Source organism: Balaenoptera physalus, assembly GCF_965194825.1.
Source record: "Balaenoptera physalus genome assembly, chromosome: 13".
Classification (NCBI taxonomy): Eukaryota; Metazoa; Chordata; class Mammalia; order Artiodactyla; family Balaenopteridae; genus Balaenoptera; species Balaenoptera physalus.
In genome coordinates, this window is record NC_138892.1 from 61,633,272 (window position 1) to 61,655,183 (window position 21,912).

The window sequence follows — 21,912 nt, forward strand, 5'->3', positions numbered from 1 at the left end:
CTGACACCCGTGCACCCGGACACCGCACGAGCATCGCCTGTGACAGCGCCCCTGGTCCGGTCGAGGGCAGCGGGGGGAGGAGGGAAGGAGGAGGAGAAGGAGGAGGAGGCGGGAGCAGCATCCGGAGCCGAGCTGCAGCAGCGCCGCCTTTTGTGCTGCGGCCGCGGAGCCCCCGAGGTGAGAGCCGGGCCGAGTTGTGGAGGGTCGGGGGCAGGGATGGGTCCGGGTCCTGGGGTCCGGGTGCCGAGGGAGGGTCGGGAGGCAGATGTGGCGGGGTGCGGGGAGGGTGGCGCGGGGATGCTGAGACCGTGGGGATGGAGGAACTGGGGACCTGGACCCGACGCCTGTGGGGATGGGAAGGAGGGGAACCGAGCGGAGGGACGCCGCGGCCCAGCTTGGAGGCGAAGGGCCTCCAGAGCTGGAAAGGAGTGTGTGGGGTGGGGGTGGGGGCACGATTGGGGGACGGACGTAAAGGACAGGGGGCAAGGGAACATCCTCCTCTCCTCCCACTCACCCTCAGGAGGGGGGAGAGGGAAGGAGGAGGAAGAGTTTGGGCCCCCTCAGGGCAGGAAAGGAAGGACAAGGCCTCATGTGCCCCTCACTCCCCTCCCCCCTACACACACACACTTAGCAGGCTGCACCTGAGGATTATAGGCAAGAGCACCTGTTCCTGGATGCCCAGGTGATGGTCATCCTCCCCTCCCCCATTCTTAGGTGGCTTTCTCCCTCCTCAGTCTCTCCATCTTCTCTGGCTCCCCTAACCCATTTCCCAAGCCCAGGCCTTTCATGGACCTCCTCCCTTTTCCCTACATACTCCTCAAACTCCTTGGCTTAAAAATATGCAGGAATCCTTTCCACAGAGTTAAAACTCCTATAACCATGGCCTTGGCTAAGGGGAGGGAAGAGAAAGGGTCAGAGGCTCTATAGACAGTGGAAGGAAATAGTGGGGTATCCCTTAGAATTGAGGGAAGAGTCCCACCTTTTAGCTCCTTTACCTGCTCCCTCTTGGGAGGAGAGTGGGTCAGCAGCCCTCAACCAGGAAGGGGTGCACACGAGGTCTTGCCCCAACACAGAATCATCTCAAGCCACAGTCAGTGCCTCCCTCTAAACACCATTTCCCTTCCAACTCACAGAATGGACTCCATGGCTCTGGGAGCTCTGATTTTTCAGCCAGAGGGTCATATCTAGGGAAGGCAAGTAGGAGGGATTCAGGAAGGAAAGGGCCTGAGTATGCCCTGCGTCTTCCCATCCAGGCACTGAAGTTCCTCTGAGCTTTAGGGCCTGCTCCCTCCTATCTCACACTAAGGGTGGAAAAAACTTCTGCCCTCTCCAGCCTGCCACCCATCTACTCACTCACTGTGGGGACTGAGGCAATGCTGGGAAGACCAATGGTGTGATACACTAACCCCAGCACATGTGAAAACGAACCGCTAAATATCCATCCCCTAATTCAACCCAAGTATGGGCAGGGGAGGCAAGAAGTTTACGTAAGAAAGTGGCTCAGGACTTTCTGGTTGTCCTTACAGCTAAGGATGGCAAAACCCCTCTAAAAACTGACTGCTGTTTCTGGGTCCTTCCCCCTGAGGTGATGTGCTACTCTGGCTTTGCCAGGAAGAGGACCCTAAATTCTAGTACCCACCACCCGGGACTTGCCCAATGGCTTATCACGTGCAGTCCCACCTAGCCCTGCTGGTCTGGGAGAAAGAAGGGATTAGGGAATCAACCCCTTCAGGAGTCCCTGTTGAGGCAGAACAAGGATAGTGTGGAGATGACGCCAGCAGGGGACACGGGGGCTTCACGATGGGCTGGCTACAGACACTAGTCTGTCTGCTTCCTTTGCTCCCAGGAGAACTAGGGGCAGCTGTGCTGGGGAAAGGTGATGAGGCGGCAGGGGCGTGCTATTCCAGAGGAGAAGAAGAATCCTCCAGGATACGGCCCTTTTCCTTTGGTTCCTTCTTTCTTCACTCTCCTTTTTATCCCTGTGTTTATCTAGCTCCCTTTCCACCTATACCATCTCTGCTGCCTCTTGCTTTGCGGAGGGAGACAACGGAAAGAAGGGAAGGGACACACGTTTATAAAAATCTACTACTGCTTGTTAGGCGCTTTCCACATGCTAATGTTTATAGGGAGCTTCCTGTGTGCCAGGTACCAGGCCAGGAACTTTATTTGGATTATCTCAATACTGCTTATAACAATACTGAGAGGTAGAATGATCATCATTTCTATTTTAGGGATGAGGAAACTGAAACTTAAAGAAGTTAAGTAATCTGTTCAAAATCAAAAAATCAGTATGTGGCAAAAGAGTTTAGGATTTGAACCCAGGTGTATCTGACCCAGAGCCTATGTTATTACCCACATAATATCCTGCATTGCCACTGTGTGAATTAGTGACCACTGTCGCCATTTAGAGATGAAGAAACTGAGGTTTGTTAAGAAGTCTCGTACTCCAGGTCGCCCAGCTGCTCAAGAGCAGAGACAGGACCTCAAGCAAGCCTCTCTGCTTCTCAGGCCATCCACCCTCCCTCCCTAGCTGACTGTCCAAGGCTAGGTGACAGGAATGGATATAGGCAGTCTGTAATTTTCATTTCTTCTTTTTCAGTTTAAAATAGATTTTTTAATTTCTTAATAAAGATACCCACAATTCCACCTACTTAGAAATGGTTACACATTGGTTTCTATCCTTCCAGATCTTTTTAAATGCACATCCGGCTCAGGAACAATTTGTTAAAATACGCTTAACTTCTTCCAGGTGCACCTGAGGTCCTAAGTAGCAGGGACCCCTGTGACCCATCATACCTTGCTCCTACCCTCGCCTTCCCCTCAAACCTTGACGGGTAGGGCTGCGGGGTGATCCTGGGCCACGATGGCCAGGGGGTGAGGATGGGGTACAGGGAATTAGGCCTTCCCCCTCAGTCCAGAGGAGGTGGGATATAAGGATTTGCAGAGGAAGGACGGGGGCCTCTAGCACACCACTGCCATTGTGACCTGGTTCCCCTGGGACGTGAAATCAAGATTTGTCCTGGGGAAGTAGAAGGTTCTGGTCTCCCTTCTGGTCAGACAGAAGAGATGGCCTCTCCAGAATCCACAGAGAAAGACCTGGTGTCCAGCCAACCAGAAAGACAAAGCCGGGAACCCCAGCACTGTGCTCATGGCATTCCCCACATCATCTTACTTAACCCTCACCATCCCATAAGATAGGGTTGGGAGTCTCGGAGGGATTACGTTCCTTGAACTAATTCACGGCAATATGAGGTTTTAGTTCTGATCTCTCCAAATCCAAAGCTGGTTCTTTTTTCCTAAACAGTACTGCCCCCTCTCTCCCAGCCCCTTCACTGCCCACCCTACTGGAGGAAGAGGTGGTGGCAGCTAGGGGGTCTCAGGGCTGGACCTGTGTGAGGCTGGGGGCCTGGAGTTAGGGGTGAGCTCCAGTTTTGCCCAGGCTCTCAGGGGAAGGCATTCCCCCCTTATGAGGGCACAATAGAAAAGCTGTAGTTCTTTCCATCTGAGAATAACCCTGGGGCCAGGACCACGGATCCTGTAAAAAGCAAAACAAAAACAAGCTGCAGCCAAGTGGCCAGGAGCCTTGGCCAGGAGGGGTTAGAGTCTTTTACTCTCTCAGGATCTCAAAGCCTGGATTGGTGGAACTACCATTCCCAAGTCTTGGGTCTCCTTTCTGTGTGAAGACATCCCCTCCACCCCCAGTCAGGAGAGAAGGGGAATCTTCCTTCCTTTCCCAAGTGCAAAATAGGGTCCAAGACAGTGGCGAGTGCTCAGTGTGAGAGCCCAAGACTTGGACAGATGGCCTGGACTCTCAACTGAGCCCCCAAGACAGCCAGACAAGCAGCTTGGCATTGAGATTCTGCTGTTAGAACAGGAGGGAGTGAGAAACGATTTAATGGGTTGCTTTGCCACAGGCCTCCAGCATCTCAGGCAGGAGAATCTGGGAGGAGAAATGAGAGGGGTGTGGGGTACTCCCTGCCCGCACTCCACCCCTACAGCCCCCTGGAGGGAACCACCAGCAGAGAACCTGGTAGCTGAAACTGAATTGGGGCTTCCTGGGGTGTCCGAAGAGTGGCTTCCCCTGGAAGATGCATAGTTTAGGGACCACTCTCTCCCCTCACCCAATCTGGAGCCGAGTTCTGCACAGTGACCTTTTGGTAAATATGGTTGACAGAATGACTGACAGAGATATCCACCCCTTCCTGTCACATCCCTGCCCTTCCCCCATGCTCTGCATAATTGATGGCCAGGGAGACATCCCACCCCCAGGGTGACCGAATGTCTGGGGCAGGGGTTCCTAGCCATGATATCCCCCGCCCCCCGCCCTGCAAAGCCCTGGCGCCAAGGCCCAGGTGGTCAGCAGTGGGACACAGCTGGCAGGTCAGAGATAAAGGACACAGAGAGGGAGTGTGTGTTGGGAGAGAGGAATCTCCAGTTTACTATAATCCCCTGGGGCCTCAGCTCCACCACCACCCCCCCCCCCCCAATACACACACACTCCTTCAGGTCAATCTGGAAGAGCTGTCATTAGCCTGAGAACAAGGAGGGGTGGACTGAGCGTGCCTGGGTTCCCTCCCTTTCCTTCAGTCCCATCTCCTATTTCTTCAGCTACTTCCACTGCCCGAAAAGACAAACAGGTGAAATGGCTTCTCTCCCTCTCCCCAGCTGCTGGCCCTGGATACTGGAGGGGCCCCTGGGGAGGCCAGGGGAACTGGAGGGAGGCTTGGCTGCAAGTGTCTCGGAGCGTGTCACCTTCTCTATGCCTAAGGCTCCAGGTTGCCAAACACCAGGTGAAGGCTGAAAAATTCCTTTAAAAAGCCAGGTGTTGTGCCTACTCAGAGCTCAGCTTCTAAATAGGAAATGAACTGGGGAGGGCACAGATGATCTGTTTTTCAATCCCCTTTCAGCTCCTTTTACTCAGTGTCCTCTGCTTTTCAAAATCAGTTTTTCAGTCCATCCTTCTTAGGAGTGTCTCTCCCTGTGCTTCACGCTGTTCGATCTGGCTTTCTCTCAACTAGGTAGGCCCTCCTTCTCTGGCCGTGCCTGTCGCCGTTTCGCGTGTCCAGCCTTCCTGTCTCACCATTTCCTGCTTTCTCTGTGGCACCGCACCCCCAAAGTCAACCCAAGTCCCCTCTCTTCACCACCACCGGCTCTCCCTCCAATGCACGCGGGGACGGGGGTCGGCGTGGGGAAGAAGGGACCCCCGGTGGGGTCCAGGGTCCCCGCCTGCCAGTCCGCAACCAGCACGTGGGCCAGCCCGAGTCAGGGGCGGGGCCCGGGCTGGGCCCCACCCCCGCGATCGCCGCTCACGTGACTCCGGGCTAATCTTGTCCCGGTGACTTCACGCGCCGCCTCGGGCCCAGTCGTCATGGTTACGCCGCAGCGCCCAGCGCTTCCCCCAACCCGCTGCGTCCCCTCCCCTTCTCCGCCCGGACCCCCTCCTCCTGCCGCCGGGCCCCCGCCCCCAGCCCCAAGCCACGTGACGGCCGGGAAGGAGGTCGGGAAGCGGGAGGGGGAGCTGGGGCCGTAACCCCTTCCTCTCCGCTTCGAACGGCCCTCACTCTGGCTTATAGCAGCCGGAGTGCCCCAGTCCCGCCAGCCCTCCCTGCAGGCCCCCCCGGGCGGAGCGCCGGGAGCCCCGGCCTTCGTTCTCAGTGGTCCGGAAGGGACGCCCGGCGTGGGGGGCGCAGGCGAAAGCCCTCGGGTCCTCCCGCGGACGTTCTCCGGCGAATTGGCACGTTGCTTGGGCTGTCATTTGCCTTACTACGTGCATCTCACCTCTTGAAGCCGCCGTTATCTCGCGGGATATGTTGGGGATTCGGAGGCTGGGATTTCAGCTTTCTGAGCCTCAGTTTTCTCAAGAATATAAAGGGACCAATGATAATACCTCCTTCCCTGGGTGGTTCTGAGGAATGAGGGAGCTAATGTATGCGTAGTGTACGTCTGGTCCTTAGGACGATCCTCTGGGGTGTGTAGGGCAGTGGTTGCACCTTACTGGACACCTTCCTGCTCGCCGGGTGCTGTTCGAAGCCCTGGGATCCCGTGCGACATCGTCACTCTCAGGAGTGCAGGCTCTCGGAGGAGCCGGACGCCCGCTCGACCGCACTGTGTCTCCAGGATAATGGGAGCCATGATGGAGGAAGCACAGGGGGCTGTGCCAGCCCAGAAGGAACAGTAACTCAGAGCAGCAGGGACAGGGAAGAAGACTTCCAGGATGAAGTGAGACTTGGAAGACAACAGATGGGGCTTGAGAAGCGCCTTCCAGGCTGAGCACGGAGCTTGAGCCTCTTCCTAGCTAACAGCACCTTGGGCAGGTTATTTAAGACCTCTGCTACCTCTGTCAAATGGGCGTAAGGATGCCTAACTTAGAGTTGTTAGGATTAAATAAGCTAATGCACCTATAACAGAGGCTAACATGCATGGTAAGCTTTCCATAAGTGTTAGCCATTCTCATTAGGTGCCCTGGCCCAAACTCCTGATGTAGCTTGGTGACAAGCTCTGTCCATTATGGCCTGGGTACCAACAGCAGTGGGAGACGAGGCTGGGGAGGAGCCAAGAGCATGGAGGTGAGGCTGCAGGACCAAGTGGGGGCTACTAGAGGGTTTGAAGAAGAGGGGTGCTGGCCAATTTGTGCTTTAGAAAGATCCTTCTAAAGGCTAGGTGGAGAATGGGGTGGGGGGAGCCTTAGAAGAACTTGGAGACCATTTAAGGGGCAGTTGTCCTGGGCCAGGTGACACAGCTAATGAGGCCTGAATTAAGGCAGTAACATGGAACTAGAGAAGAGAGACTAGAAAGGCACTGGGTCAGGGCTTTTCGAATGTGCCAGGCATAATAAGAATCAACTGGGGTGCTTGTTAAACACTCATCCAGGCAAACCCCACACCCACCCACTGAAAAGGTCTTTGAGAGGCCTGGAAATCAAGAGTTACAAGAGCTGAGACAATCAGAGGTGCATCCCCACCCAGTGAGCCCTTTTTATTGTAGATTCCTGCCACCCCTCTCCAGTCGTGATTCAGAGGCTCCGATGCAGGTGGTTAAGGAGGGACCCTACTATGCTGAATAGTTAGAGAGGACTGCTGGCCTCAAGAATCCCTACACCTCAGGATGATCTGGTAACTGACTAGATGTGGAGAGAAATGGGAGACCAGATGACTTCTGGTGTCAGGCTTCGGACAAGATTGGTATAGGTTGAAGAATTCGCTGTGCCTGAGTGATAGCTAGTTTATCCCTTTGTACAGTTGGAGAAATGGAGGCTCAACTACAGCTTGCCTGAGATCACGCAGCCAGTAAGCAACAGAGGCAAAGCTAGGATTCGGATTTTTTAATGGTTGCTTTATAGATAGCACCCAGCTATGAACTAGGACAAATCTCTATTGTTTGGAAAGCTGGATCTTGGTTTGGGGAGTGGGGGGAGAGGGCAATGGAGAAAGAGGAAAGGAGACTGAACTGAACCGTGGGGGAGCAGTGGGACTGATGGGAGGGCTAAGGGGGATGAAGCAGTAGGCCACAGCTTGTCCTGACACAGTTTCTGCATCCTCCTTGGACGGTTCTACCTTTTTCCCTCATCTGTGCTGGGCAGATAATGGAGCTGATTGGTTACAGCCGTCACTTACCTCGGAGAGGCCCAGGTGTGTACGTGTGAGCACCCGAGAGGGAGACCCAGATGTGAGCCCTGAATGTGCCTTAGGATAAGACTCTCAGCAGGATCATGTATCAAGTACATGAGTGTGAGGCCCAGGAATGTCATGTGAGAGTGCCTGAGCGGCACTGAGTCCTAGCAGTGTCACCTGTGTGTGCTTCAATGCGAGGGAGGCTTAGGAGTGTTACTGTTGTGTGCCTAAGGTTGAGACTCAGAATGTGTATATCCCAAGGACCCTTATATGACACGTGTGTGCACGTGAGCCTCAAGTGAAGGAAATAATGTGCTCCAGAGGTGAATTACAGTAATCTTACAGGGAGAAGGGAACTAGTCTATTACCGTACTTGAGTTTGGGACGTACCTTACCAGTATGTACCTGAGCAGGGCTGTTACCTGTATCTACGTGAGAATGGTACTTAGGTATGTTGCCTGTATACCTAAGGAAGACTTGTGTCACTAATAGATGCTTGAGAGGAAGCTCATGTTTCCCAAGTTGGATCCCAGGGGGAGCTTGGAGGGGGATAGGTACCTGAGGGTGAGGTTCAAGTGTTACTTCCAGGAGGCTCTTGTGAGCCCAGCTCCCCACCCCATGCCCCTGCTTCTAGGGCGAGCCTCCTGAGCTGGGGCACCTGCGGCTTTGACGGCCCCTCCTCCTTTTTCCCACAGGGCCCACCGCTCACCACTACACCGGGGCCCAGAGGCCATGGCCTGCCTCCATGAGACCCGCACACCCTCCCCTTCCTTTGGGGGTTTCGTGTCCACCCTAAGCGAGGCGTCCATGCGCAAGCTGGACCCAGACACTTCCGACTGCACCCCCGAGAAGGACCTGACGCCTACCCAGTGTGTACTCCGAGATGTAGTGCCGCTCGGGGGGCAGGGCGGGGGCGGGCCCAGCCCCTCCCCAGGTGGAGAGCCGCCCCCTGAGCCTTTTGCCAACAGTGTCCTGCAGCTGCACGAGCAGGATGCTGGGGGCCCAGGGGGAGCCACTGGGTCCCCTGAGAGTCGGGCGTCCAGAGTTCGAGCAGATGAGGTGCGGCTACAGTGCCAGAGCGGCAGCGGCTTCCTGGAAGGCCTCTTCGGCTGCCTGCGCCCTGTCTGGACCATGATTGGGAAGGCCTACTCCACGGAGCACAAGCAGCAGCAGGAAGGTAGGCTGTGTCCTCGAGGAGACCCTCTCCCCAGCTCCCTGAGCCTGAGATCCGTTTGGACAGCCCCACCTAAGTCGCCTGATGATCCTTTTCTCTCCCCAGAGCCCAGCCCCTTATTTGTCCATCAGCCACTGACTCCCCAGTTTTTCTTTTCTTTTTTTTTTTTTAATTAATTTATTTATTATGGGCTGCGTTGGGTCTTCATTGCTGTGCGCGGGCTTTCTCTAGTTGCGGCGAACGGGCTTCTTATCGCGGTGGCTTCTCTTGTTGCGGAGCACGGGCTCTAGGCGCGCGGGCTTCAGTAGCTGTGGCGCACGGGGTTAGTTACTTCGTGGCATGTGGGATCTTCCCGGACCAGGGCTCGAACCATGTCCCCTGCACTGCCAGGCAGATTCTTAACCACTGCGACACCAGGGAAGTCCCCCCAGTTTCTTTTCAGACCACCCCTTCATTTCCTTCCTGTCCCCTCATCTTCTCAGCCCATTTTAGCTACTTTTCTGCCTCACCCTCCTTGAGTCATTTCAGCCAACCCAATGCTTTTCCCTGAGCCTGACCACCCCAAGGCCCCAGGTGTGGCTCTCTGAGCCTGTGGCACTGTGCCTCCTGTCCACAGACCTTTGGGAGGTCCCCTTTGAGGAAATCCTGGACCTGCAGTGGGTGGGCTCAGGGGCCCAGGGCGCCGTCTTCCTGGGGCGCTTCCATGGGGAGGAGGTGGCTGTGAAGAAGGTACGGGACCTGAAGGAGACTGACATCAAGCACCTGCGAAAGCTGAAGCACCCTAACATCATCACCTTCAAGTAAGGTCTGGGGCAGGGGCCGGGGTACTCTTTTGAGGGCAGGGATCTACCGCACCCTTCCTGAAGCGGGTGCCAGAATGGCGTGGGTGGGAATGGGGGTGCCAGGTGTGAATCAAGTGGATGCTGGGCTGGCTGAGGCCTTCATGCCACTGTGTTTGGCTCCCAGGGGCGTGTGTACCCAGGCTCCCTGCTACTGCATCCTTATGGAGTTCTGCGCCCAGGGCCAGCTGTATGAGGTGCTGCGGGCTGGCCGCCCTGTCACCCCCTCCTTGCTGGTTGACTGGTCCATGGGCATTGCCGGTGGCATGAACTACCTGCACCTGCACAAGATTATCCACCGAGACCTCAAGTCCCCCAAGTGAGTAAGCAAGCAAGCAGGGAGAAGCTACTGTGCGCGGTCTCCTGTAGGTGTCCCCACACAGGTCAGTGTGACCATCTCCCTGCTTTCAGACCCTGTCCTAAAGTCCATGTGGCCATCTCAGAAACCCCTCCCAAGTGACAGTCCTATCTCAAGAGGGCTGTGGTAAGACCCCTGTTTCTGGGTGTCCCAAATGACTTAAAACAGAAAGGTAGAGTTGCTTCAGCTAGATGAGGTGCGTGGAGGGGCCCGGACCCCAGCTGACTACACTCTTTACCAGCATGCTAATCACGTACGACGATGTGGTGAAGATCTCCGATTTTGGCACTTCCAAGGAGCTGAGTGACAAGAGCACCAAGATGTCCTTTGCAGGGACAGTAGCCTGGATGGCCCCTGAAGTGATCCGCAACGAGCCTGTGTCTGAGAAGGTCGACATCTGGTGAGGGCCAGGCTGAGGACTGAGAATAGCAGGCGGCCAGCATGAGAGCTGGCGGGGTGGGGGGTTCTTCCAGGGCCTGAGTACAAGTGAGAAGTGAGACGAGCCTGCAGTAACCTGCAGGGTCTCTGGAGGAAGAACCCCCAAGTGACGTCCCTCTTATCCCTAGGTCCTTTGGTGTGGTGCTGTGGGAACTGCTGACTGGTGAGATCCCCTACAAAGACGTAGATTCCTCAGCCATCATCTGGGGTGTGGGAAGCAACAGTCTCCATCTGCCTGTGCCCTCCAGCTGCCCAGACGGCTTCAAAATCCTGCTTCGCCAGTGCTGGTAAGGACCACCTGGCCAAGCTGGGAAGCAAGGGAGTGTGGCTGATGGTTAGCCAGCACCCAGGACCCAGGCACCCAGGCCCAGGATCCTGAACAGGGAAAGGGGGACAGAGCTCCCAAATATGGCTCTCCAAGAAAGACCCCAGGATTCAGAGTGTGTATCAAGGGAACTGGGATAAAGAACTGAGAGAAATTGGGCTGACCAATAGTCTGCAGGGGTGCACAAACTGTGTGTGACCTTGGGCAAGCAGTGTTCCCTCTGAACCTGTTTCCTTATCTGCAATATGGGGACAACAGTGTCTGATATAGAGGGTGGCTATGAAGCGCCTGTGAAGGACCAGCACAGCCACTGAGCATGGTTGGTTGAGCCTCAAGTAGACTGTCTTACAACGCGGGAGGCCCTGGACCCTTGTTGGGAACCTAGACCATGGAGGAAGGTGGGAGATTTCTAATCTTTGGTTAAGCATTTCCCCAAATGTGTTTCTTTTAAAGGAGTTACTCAAAAAGGTTTGTTTTGGCAAACAAGTTGGAAAATAGGATTAAATAGGTTTCCTTACTGCAGGACTTTGATATGCTAACAGATGACCTGTAACATTTCCTAGATAGTTGACCAGGGAATTCTTTTGTCACAGAATACGTTCTAGAGTTGGATTCTCCAGGACATGCTTTGGGAAAGGATGCTCTAGTTCCTTTCTGGACCTCCCTGAAATTCCTTTCTCTCCCACAACTCCATTCCCTCCAGGAACAGCAAACCACGAAATCGTCCATCATTCCGACAGATCCTGCTGCATCTGGACATCGCCTCAGCCGACGTACTCTCCACACCCCAGGAGACTTACTTTAAGTCCCAGGTGTGCTGTGGGGAGGAAAACGAATACCTTAGCGCCCTCTCTTTGCAGGGATAATGGTGTCCTTTGAGTGGAGGCTGGGAAGAAGGGTGGCTGGGGATGGATAGATTAGCTCTTGAAGGACTGAGACCTGGTCTTGGTTGATCCTGTGCCCCACTCCCGTCTGCTCCAACACACACAGTTTGCAGCAGTGCAGGCACCTGCGAAGGCTTTCTACAGGTCTCCTCACCCCTAATTTTCTCTCCCCCCCCCAGGCAGAGTGGCGTGAAGAGGTAAAGCTGCATTTTGAAAAAATTAAGTCAGAAGGGACCTGTCTGCACCGCCTAGAAGAAGAGCTGGTGATGCGGAGGAGGGAGGAGCTCAGGTGTGTGTTTTGGGAAGGTGATTTCACCAATAGCAGGGCCTGCAGACCAGTTCCCAGAGACTGGGATAAATTATCGCACCAGGTGAAGCCAGCTCACCTCGGGGACCCTTCTGCCCATTTCAGACACGCCTTGGACATCAGGGAACACTATGAGCGGAAGCTGGAGAGAGCCAACAACCTGTACATGGAACTTAATGCCCTCATGTTGCAGCTGGAGCTGAAGGAAAGGGAGCTACTCAGGTAATCACACACACCCTCATACACCAAATCCCGTCTTCCTGGAGCTGTGCCTGACTTGGAGATCCTACTGAGCCTTGGCCCCCACCCCTGGTCCCATGCCCAGCTAAAGTGTTTTGTCTTTAGGAGGGAGCAAGCTTTAGAGCGGAGGTGCCCAGGTCTGCTGAAGTCACACCCTTCCCGAGGCCTCCTGCACGGGAACACAATGGAGAAGCTCATCAAGAAGAGGAATGTCCCACAGAAGCTATCACCCCACAGCAAAAGGTAACACCAGAGTTTACAAGTGCCATTGCTTGTGAATGGCAAGGGGGATGCTGGAGAGGCAGGAGTAGGGCTCAAGGATGCCAGGAAGACGGATACTGAGATGGAGAGAGGTGCCTTGTACTGCCTGAGGTTAGGGAGTGCTTTCATGTGATAAATTTGTTAATCTCCAACTTGCACTTTCCCTCTCCCACCAGGCCAGATATCCTCAAGACTGAGTCTTTGCTACCCAAGCTAGATGCAGCCCTGAGTGGGGTGGGGCTTCCTGGGTGTGCTAAGGGCCCCCCCTCACCAGGACGGAGTCGCCGTGGCAAGACCCGTCACCGCAAGGCCAGCGCCAAGGGCAGCTGTGGGGACCTGCCCGGGCTTCGAGCAGTTGTGCCACCCCATGAACCTGGGGGACCAGGAAGCCCAGTGGGGCCAGGAGGGGGACCCTCAGCCTGGGAAGCCTGCCCTCCAGCCCTCCGTGGGCTCCACCATGACCTCCTGCTCCGAAAGATGTCTTCATCGTCCCCAGACCTGCTGTCAGCAGCATTGGGAGCCCGGGTCCGGGGGGCTACAGGGGGAGCTGGGGACCCTGGCTCACCACCTCCAGCCCGGGGCGACACCCCGCCAAGTGAGGGCTCAGCACCTGGCTCCACCAGCCCGGATTCACCAGGGGGAGCCAAAGGGGAGCCACCTCCACCAGTAGGGCCTGGTGACAGCGTAGGGCTGCTGGGAACTGGAAGGGAAGGGACGGCGGGACGGGGAGGAAGCCGGGCTGGGTCCCAGCACTTGACCCCAGCTGCACTGCTGTACAGGGCTGCTGTCACCCGAAGTCAGGTAAAGTATGGAATGGTTCCTCAGCTCTTCCTCTTTCCTTCTTCTCCGTGGGGTGCGGTGCAAGTCCTTAATTTACCTCCCATGTTAGGTTCTTGATCTTAAGCCATTCCCGACTTAACCCTTTATAACCATGTTTCCTTATCCTGGGTCCTTGATGACCTCTTCCCCCTTTGACCACAGTCCGCTCATCTCTCCTGCAGAAACGTGGCATCTCATCAGAGGAAGAGGAAGGAGAGGTGGACAGTGAAGTAGAGCTGACCTCAAGCCAGAGGTGAGTGATGGAATCAGGAGGTAATGGCACTCTTTGCTTTCTGAACTGCAAGGTGTAGTCAAGCTATAATCCTGGTCTGCCCAACATACAGGTGGTCTCAGGGCCTGAAAATGCGCCAGTCGCTATCTACCTTCAGCTCAGAGAATCCATCAGATGGGGAGGAAGGCACAGCTAGTGAGCCTTCCCCCAGTGGCACACCTGAAGTTGGCAGTACGAACACTGACGAGCGGCCAGATGAGCGGTCTGATGACATGTGCTCCCAGGGCTCAGAAATCCCACTGGACCCACCTTCCTCAGAGGTGGTTACTGGCCGGGAACCCAGCTCCTTGCCCATCCCACACCACAACCTACTCAGAGGGGAGCAGGTGAGTCACAACCAACCAGGTATTGGACAGGGAGCAGATGTCCAGTCATTTGAGATCTGCTAGGGAGACAGATGCAGAGGCCAGAAAGATAGGTACTTAGCCCCTGTGTCACTCTGTATCTGAAGCTGTTTCCTCCCGTACTAAAGAGCAAATATCCACATGGTAGAATTTGGGAGGTCTAGAGTACCTAGCGAGGTTGCGTGCATGGTACCTATACATTGCAGCCAGGGAGGAATCCTGAAACTAGGAGTCTGGTGCCTTGGAGAATGGCCTGAGCAACTGAAACCTGGAGACAGTAAAACCACTAAACCTGCTACTACAAAGACCGCAGTGAAGGATCCTGAAGGAATCTATTTGCCAAGAGATGCTGAGCCGCACGTTACTGCCTTTCTGCTCTTCTTCGCAGGGCCCTCCCAACTCTGAGGACTCAGACTGTGACAGCACTGAACTGGAAAACGCCAACAGTGGTGAAGCCTTGCGGCCCCCAGCCTCCCTCCCTCCATGAAAGCCACTCTTATCCTTGTACATAGAGAAATATTTATATAAGTAATATATATGCGCCACATAATCAACAAAGACAGGGCTATCCCAGCCTAAGTCTGGCTCAAGGGAGACTGACCCCTGACCAAGTCACCTGATAAACTCTAGGGACACTGGCAGCTGTGGAAATGAAAGACAAGTACTGCCCTAGAGATATGGGTAAGGGCAAACTGGCCCCTTCCTGCTTCACTCCAATACATTCAGCAAGTGGTGAGGCAACAGAAAAGCCAAACTTGCCTAGTTTCCTCTCTATTCTGCCTAAACCCTGAGGAGCAGGAAAGGGAGCCATTTAGACTGCACTTTTTTGTTTTCTGTTTACTCTGTTTACACATTTTGCACTTGGGAGGAGGGAGGCTAAGGCTGGGTCCTCCCCTCTGAGGTTTCTCAGGTGGCAATGTAATTTCTTTGTCCCTCCATCTCTCTGCCCAAGCGCTGGCTTAGGGACTAGGGGGAGGCCAGGAGATTGTGAAAGCATGTGATGGCTCAGGCTGAAGAACTGGGGTGTTGTTTTAAGTCCCTGCTTTTATCTTGGTGCCTGATTGGGGTGGGGACTGTCATATTGTAACCCCTGTGAAAAAACCTTGAAATATAACCACTCCATGCAGGCAAGCTGTTGAGGGTTTTCTTGGTGACTGAATGGGGTAGCCTGCATGGTTAAGTAGGAGCCTTGGGCTCCAGACGTTATCTGAGGACTCTGAGTGACTTCCTCCTTTTATGCTTTTCTAACAAGCTGAACATCACTTACAGCCCCAACCTTGTAAAATCTACATAAATGGGAACAGGTCTGTCTTTATAAGGGATTCTAGTAGGACCCATACAATACCCATTCTTTTTAAAAACAGAAGACTGCAGTTTTAAGTCTGGACAAGAGTATAGGCATTCCCAGCAACCTGAATCCCAGTGAGACACACATTCAGCTGCTTCCATGTGTATGCATGCGCATCCTTCCCCACCCACCCAGTGGAAGTGCTTGCTTACACTTTGCAGACAAGTCTTAGGAAAATATAACCCCCCATCTTTTGGACCAAGGGCACAGCCAGCCAGCTTGCTATAGCTATTAAGGTCACTCTGCAATGCAGGCTCAAGGGCTACAGAAAAAGATGGGAGTGGTAAAACAGAAGAAAACATCTTCACTGGAATAAAGGCTTACATTCAAAACCCAAGCAGGGTCCTTGTCCTTTGACGGATAAAAGGTGCAAAAATAACAGCAAGACACCAGGAACAAAACCCACATGAAATCACTGTGGCATCCAGTTTCTATTCACAAAGAAAAAGCTCCAGTCCATCTTTTAATTTTTTTGAAAAATTCCTGACATTACAGAACTAAACTGAAATGTATTAATATTCCACTCTTACATTTCCATGACAAACAAAAAAATTTCATGAGCCAAAAAAAAAAACCAAAAAAACAAAACACAAAAAAAAAAACAGGGAGAAGCTTATAAAACTAAATATGGATCTCAGCATTAACAGCTGAACAAAGAAAGGAATTAAAACGCTTTAATTAAAAAATCACGAGTGGATGATAAAGTGTGTAGAAACTGAAAATTTACAAACTATTTAAAACCTGGAATCGCTGACTGTTCAGAAACTACACAGATGGATCATGGGTGGTGGTGAACAGCAGAAAGGGATTATGGATGAATCTGCATTGTTCTAGCTGCTCCCCATGCCACCCGTCTCCGAGGAAAGCCTGTAACACACACACAAAAAAAACTCGAAGTTAGTTTTCTGAGTGCCCAGCAGTACCTCACCTCCAAAACTTTTAGCCTGGTTGATGAGATGTGAAGGAGTACATAATCTGCTTCAGTATCAAGGGAGACATTTTAAAGACTTTCTGGATTAATCAGTACCATGGTCCTATAACCCCTGCAATCCAAGCTTCCTGAGGCAAATTACCTCACAACCAAGGGAAATTGAGGACCTTGGTTATTAATTGTGGGTATCCCTCAAACTACGCTCTATAGAATCTTTGGGGGAGATGTTAAGCACTCTCTGAAAATACCACACACACACACACACACACACAGACACACACAGACACACACACACAAAAGCCTTAGAGGGTCACAATATACACAAACTGTTTCTTTACTGCCCAGCTTATTTTAGCTTCTCCCAAGCTACTGACAGAACAGTCCCAGGTTTCTCCATCAATGTGAAGACTATTACTATTAAGAGATGCTTGAGTTTTAAAACACTAAGGCATGTTAAAGAGGGAGCAGCAAGTGTTAAGTATGGGTCAAGAATTATACCCAACCTATAGTTTTTAGACCTAGTTTTCAAGACTTTAAGTGGAAGTCAAAACAATTTGTTTTCAGCACCTCCCTAGCTCACTCTAGAAGCTCCCCAATTTGTGGTCCTGTTAAGCCAAATTCTCCATCCAAATATACCTGGCTACAAAATGCCTGTTTCAAATAGACTATTTGAGGTCCTGGAATCCAATTTTGGGCTTTGAAGGAAAGGTCTTTAGATGTTCGGCGATCAGCCTGCTTCACTGATATTAGGTAGCCAGCAGGACTTAGCTCCCATTTTGAACAGAACTAAATGTGTAAGACCCAGTCTCAGTTTATAACTTTTTTTTTTTGGCCGCACCTCCTGGCATGCAGAACTTCCCCAACCAGGGATCGAACCCACACCCCTGCAGTGGAAGCGTGGAGTCTTAACCACTGGACCACCAAGGAAGCCCCTGAGTTTATAACTTTATTTCATAAAGATTTTAAATTTACTGGCATTCATGTCAAGAGAGCATTTGCATCTCTTCCAGAATAACGCAAATCCAAAAACTGGCCAGGAAGGCAGGGGCAAGGGGGTGGGGGAATGGCAGGAAATAGGTCCTTCAACTACAAACTGCATTTAGTTTCAAGTCAGAAATGCTGTTGTAACCTCAGCATAAAGGAAAATAGTTCTTAAAGGGGGGTAGGTTCTTGCCAACCTCAAAATGGGATGATTTAGAGCAACGTAAACAACAGACCCTGAATCAAAGAGTTTAGTGGGAACTGAAGGTTGAGGAAAGGAGCTGCCGCAAACAGTTTAGAGCTAGGACCTAAAGAACACTAAGTTAATGTAAGAAGGTGGTGGCACTCTGGCACCAAAAAGAACTCAAAAAGAATAGTCCAGAATTTATACACAGCCTGGGCAGGAATTGGGGGTGGCAGGGAGAGGGGGCAAGGAGAAGGGAAAACCCAACCAGAAATACTGTGTTAAGGACTCCAGAATAGAAGGACCACATGGGGGGGCTGTAAGCTACTAAAAAATCGAGCACCAAGAAGTACCTTTGGATGCGGTGATTTTGGTCAGCCCTTAAAACATCTGACTTCCTTCCAAGCAATCCTTTAGGGAGTACTCATTAGGTAAAGAGGCCTTCTAAAATCAAGAACTAGATAAAATAAAAACCAGGTTTCTGGGGGAGATGGTATCAGCAAGATATAAAAAGAGCTTACTAAGGAAAGCTGGACCACACGGTAAAGGAGCATCTAGCAACCAACAAGAAAAACCCTATCTGGACAATGAAATTTGCCCCCCTAGTCCTTCATGCAGACTTGGGACATGTAACACTTATTCACAGCCCCAATATGAGACTGAGGGACCACGATACCAAAAGTTAATATATTGCAATATAATTAGGGTTTTTTTTGTTGTTTGTTTTTTAAACAATGTAAGCCAAAGGGGATATGGGAAAAGGTCACCAGGAAAAAAATCTCCACACTGGTTTTCTAAGTCCTGGGAAGAGCATCATACTTTCATTACCCTGGCAATACGCATTCAGGCTGAATGGAAACTATCAGAGCCCTTCCACCATTTTACCTGCGGCATTCCTACTCTTTTACAGAGAGAGATCTTGGGATACAAAAAAGAATGAGGCTTCAGGGAGATCAAGCACAATCTTAGAAGACTGAGTAAATGTATAGCACAAATTGCTAGTCCTGACTACTCACTCATGTGGTCTGCAAATTTAAATTCTCCCAGAGCCTCTATTTCTTTAATCTGATAAAGTGAATCAATGAGTTACAGTTGATCTTAAAGGTCCCTTCCAAATCTAGGTCTTAATCCTCTAATTATGACAGGGTTGGTGGGGAGACAAAGGTAGGCGGGGAATAGAATAAAAGGGTAAAAGGACCTGGTTGAGTAATCAGGGTTGACTTAGGATAACTGGACAGAATCCTGCCAAATTTGAGGCAATGTCACCCATTGGTTGTTCAAAATTTATCCAATGTCACAGGGAGAGGGGTAATACTAGTTCAGAGGAATGCAGACAGAAGCCGGCAAACTTTATTAGACTTTTCCCAACTTGCCTCCCCATTCTGGGTAAAGAAATAACTTCTTTCCTTCACAGCACAGTCAACTAAGGTTCTTACTGTGGCAACTTTATTACAGCTAGAAACACAAATCTGGCCAAGAAAGCTGGTTGATAACCATGAAATTAAAAAAAAAAAAAAAAAAAAAAAAGGTTAATGGAGAAGCTTTTATTCATTAACACAGAGCCTAAAACATTGTTATATTGCAAGGCAGAATAAAGCTACAAAAAAGTAACAGAATGAGAAAGAAGAGCAAGAACTGTGGCTCTAGATAAAGAATTCAACAAGTCAGACTCTGAAACAGGCACTCAAGCAGAAACGGCCTAAACCTAAACAGTTTACCATTGCCCCTGCCCCCACCCTGTTATCCCCCAAAACAGTAAAAAGGAAACGGTCACAAGCTCACAATAGTTTGGTTCTCACCAATGTTAACAAAGGGAAAACAAAAACAAAAACAAAAACAAATACTTGAGGGGGTGCCCCAAGATATATGCAATCAGTAGGGAGAGAATCTCTGTTTCTCGCTTTTCAGTTTGTTAGTTACACATGGCACGGCAGAGGTGGTGGTGGTGGTAGCTGAAGCCCCGGCACCCTTAGCAGCAGACACAACATTTAGAGCCAGGAGAGGGATGGGTTTCATGCCAAGCAGACTGGAGACACAAGGGGCGGTCGGAAGAGGGTTGGGGAGGCTGGAGGGTGCGTCGGAGGTCCCCGCTGTGGCGAGCGAGGGGGTGGTGGTGGAGGAGGAAGAAGAAGAAGAAGGGGTGGAGGGTTGAGAGAGGTTGATGCTGAGGTGATCAGGGATCGTGACGGAGGCTGCCTGGGAGGAGGGTTTAGCGTTTTCTAAACTGTAACAGAGGAAAAAAAGGAACAAAAAAAAAGGGTGGGTGGAAGGGAAGACCACAAAAGGGAAAAGTACAGGACAAAATCCGCTTCAGTTATCAGTAAGTGCCTCTGGTTGCCAATTAGGAAGACTTAATATCAACTTGTGACAAGCTGTCTTTTATTCTGTGTCCCACCCTCTAAAAATGTATAGTTTGCCAAATTCCATTCCACAATGCTATTTAAAACTGCTATGGTGAAGAAAAAGCTGACAGACTGAGAAAAATCACACACTTCCTTATTACCTGACACACTGATCCAACCCAGAAGGCAGAAAAGAACGATTTCAAGCAGAAAATGAAAGAGTACCCATCCACCTCCAAACAAGAACAAATGTTTCACCCACCAATCACTTGAGCAGCTTTGGGATACTAATGCACAGAATTTTTAATTGTTTTTTTCTGTAATTGATATTAAAATTTGCTTCTACCGCCACAGCAAACTTACCAAATATATCAGGATGGAAAGGGACAAGAGCCTAAAGTAGGTCACTCATTTCAAACTTCAAAGATTGTAGCATTTTCAATGAAAAATGCCGAGAACAGAAGCATAGATAAAGCCTCATTTCTGGTGATGGGGTGGGAGAGAAAAAAGGTTCTTTGTTTTTGTTTTTAACTGACTGTACTTCTCATATAGACCTTAGAAAACTGGAAGAGAGAAACTTCAAGCACTGCTGAAAGGTTCAGTTTAATAAAGTAAAACTACCACTGCTACTCCTAAAATAAGCTCTAAATCACAGTGATGACCTGTAGCTCCCAAATGCCTGCATGTATCTATGGCAGAACTGCAGGCATTTGCTGAAGTCTGTTGGACATCCTACGGCTCAAGATTAACTCTTTAAAGGCAGGGAGGCTCCTCTCAAGGCTCCATTTTGTTTACCTAAATCCAAGGACGGTTGCAATCCATAAAAAAGGTGCCAAAATCAGTAGAAATGCTCAGGGTCCATTCCTGAAAACAGAGAACTCTTTCTTGCCTAGTATTCATAATAAAACCAGTTTGCTTTCTGCGTTCAAACTGGGCCAATATGAGAAAATGAAGAGTTAGCTCCGTGCACACATAGTCCTTGCTTGGTGTTAAATGAAGCTTTAAAAAGTTTTGACCCAAATCCATAGCTTGGACAGTTTCATTAAAAAGGATGATCCTGAAAAGAGTGACTAAAATCAGGAAACAAAGATGGACCAAGTTCTGCTTCCTTACAACTTAGCCACTGACCTAGTACAGGGGTCAGGCAAGCAGGTTATGTGGAAGCGCTATCTGACAACATTCAGGGCAGGTCTACCCAAGCAGAAGAAAAATCGCTTGGTTTCCAGCTTCCAAGAACATGATTCTTGCCTCTTAACAACCCACCACCCCCATTAGAAACAAGGAAACAAACCTTTGCAAACAGCCTCCATGCAAAACTAGTAACTACCATTTCAGTCTGAACAGTAAGAATTTGACATCTTGGTAGCTGAAGAAGAAAGCAGATCTAGACACAGAAAAGTCTTTTCTACATAAAGACTAGAAAATACCTCAAGGCATGAAAAGACATAGGCAAAAGTCAGAACCACTACTGGGGAACTGATAAATTCTTAACCAGGGGATAAAAGACCACGGAATAAATACATTATCTGCAGAAGCATGGCAAAAAACAGATCCCATACTTACGAATTCCTTTCCCTTGCACTAGATTCAGGAACCCATAAAATTTTTATGCACAACAGAGACCAAAGAATTGTGACAGAGGTAAATAACAACTAGGTAAAAGTCTACATAAAAGGGATAGCTAAGTCCCTTGGGGAATGAGCTAACACTGCTTTAAGATGTTAGTAAGCAATTAAGAACATGACTTAAGCACATGTGCTGAGAAAGCAAGTAATATAAATGCCTTGTAGGATGCCCATTGGACTGTGAATAGTCCTGCTACAATTGTATTAACATTAGCTACGTCTGGATAAAAAAAAGTAAAATCTCAGAAAGTCATTAAGAGATGAGATGAGACTGTGGGGGAAAAAGAAAATACTAAGCATTTCTGAAACATCCAATACCTGTACCTTCTCCTTTTCCACAAGCTCTGAACAATGGAACACACTGGCAACTTGAGAAAAATGGATGTTTTCAGAATAAACGGTAATGACTGCCTCCAAGAAACTGTCTTGCTGTCACGTAACTTCATTATCCTTATTTCAATTAAGGGTGCTTTGGAGCCTAAACCCAATCAGTGAAGTATTAGTCTATATGACATCTACAGCAAGACCCACATTTGGTTTTAAGTCAGTGCTCCAGCCAGAGCAATCCTACTGGTGAAGACATGCTCCATACCTTCCACTCCCAAAACCA

At 50.7% G+C, this 21,912-nt stretch overlaps 2 protein-coding genes across 40 annotated transcripts in view; one reads left to right on the forward strand and one right to left on the reverse strand.

The window, feature by feature from the left end:
- MAP3K12 (mitogen-activated protein kinase kinase kinase 12) lies at positions 1-15,865 on the forward strand. 6 transcript variants are annotated; one of them, XM_082422284.1, is made up of 14 exons: positions 1-177; positions 8,306-8,787; positions 9,401-9,584; positions 9,751-9,942; positions 10,223-10,381; positions 10,548-10,706; positions 11,448-11,556; positions 11,808-11,917; positions 12,041-12,157; positions 12,281-12,418; positions 12,613-13,237; positions 13,438-13,508; positions 13,600-13,873; positions 14,280-15,865. In XM_082422284.1, the coding sequence occupies exons 2-14, from the start codon at positions 8,343-8,345 to the stop codon at positions 14,376-14,378; spliced, it is 2,682 nt and encodes an 893-aa protein (XP_082278410.1). In that variant the 5' UTR covers positions 1-177; positions 8,306-8,342; the 3' UTR covers positions 14,379-15,865. The 6 variants fall into 6 exon arrangements, with proteins under 6 accessions (XP_082278410.1, XP_082278411.1, XP_082278413.1 ...); XM_082422285.1 differs by having other exon boundaries at positions 1-176; positions 8,330-8,787; XM_082422283.1 differs by lacking the exon at positions 1-177 and adding an exon at positions 4,464-7,628.
- Positions 15,690-21,912, reverse strand: part of PCBP2 (poly(rC) binding protein 2) — a 22,526-nt gene continuing 16,303 nt past the window's right edge. For 23 of the 34 annotated variants that reach the window (XM_082422333.1, XM_082422329.1, XM_082422331.1 and 20 more), the window contains one exon: positions 18,760-19,559. In XM_082422333.1, the coding sequence (XP_082278459.1) occupies positions 19,208-19,559 (352 nt within the window). In that variant the 3' untranslated portion in view covers positions 18,760-19,207. Of the gene's footprint in view, positions 16,107-18,759; positions 19,560-21,912 lie in introns of those variants that run through there. The other 11 variants (XM_082422335.1, XM_082422337.1, XM_082422336.1 and 8 more) reach the window with 1 other exon arrangement.

What these genes read in the sequence shown, in the direction of transcription:
- MAP3K12 (XM_082422287.1), top strand. Translation starts at nt 8,343, where the DNA reads ATGGCCTGCCTCCATGAGACCCGCACACCCTCCCCTTCCTTTGGGGGT. An exon ending in ATCCTGCTTCGCCAGTGCTG is followed by an intron (nt 10,707 to 11,447) that starts GTAAGGACCACC and finishes CATTCCCTCCAG; the next exon opens with GAACAGCAAACCACGAAATC. An exon ending in GAGCTGACCTCAAGCCAGAG is followed by an intron (nt 13,509 to 13,599) that starts GTGAGTGATGGA and finishes CCCAACATACAG; the next exon opens with GTGGTCTCAGGGCCTGAAAA.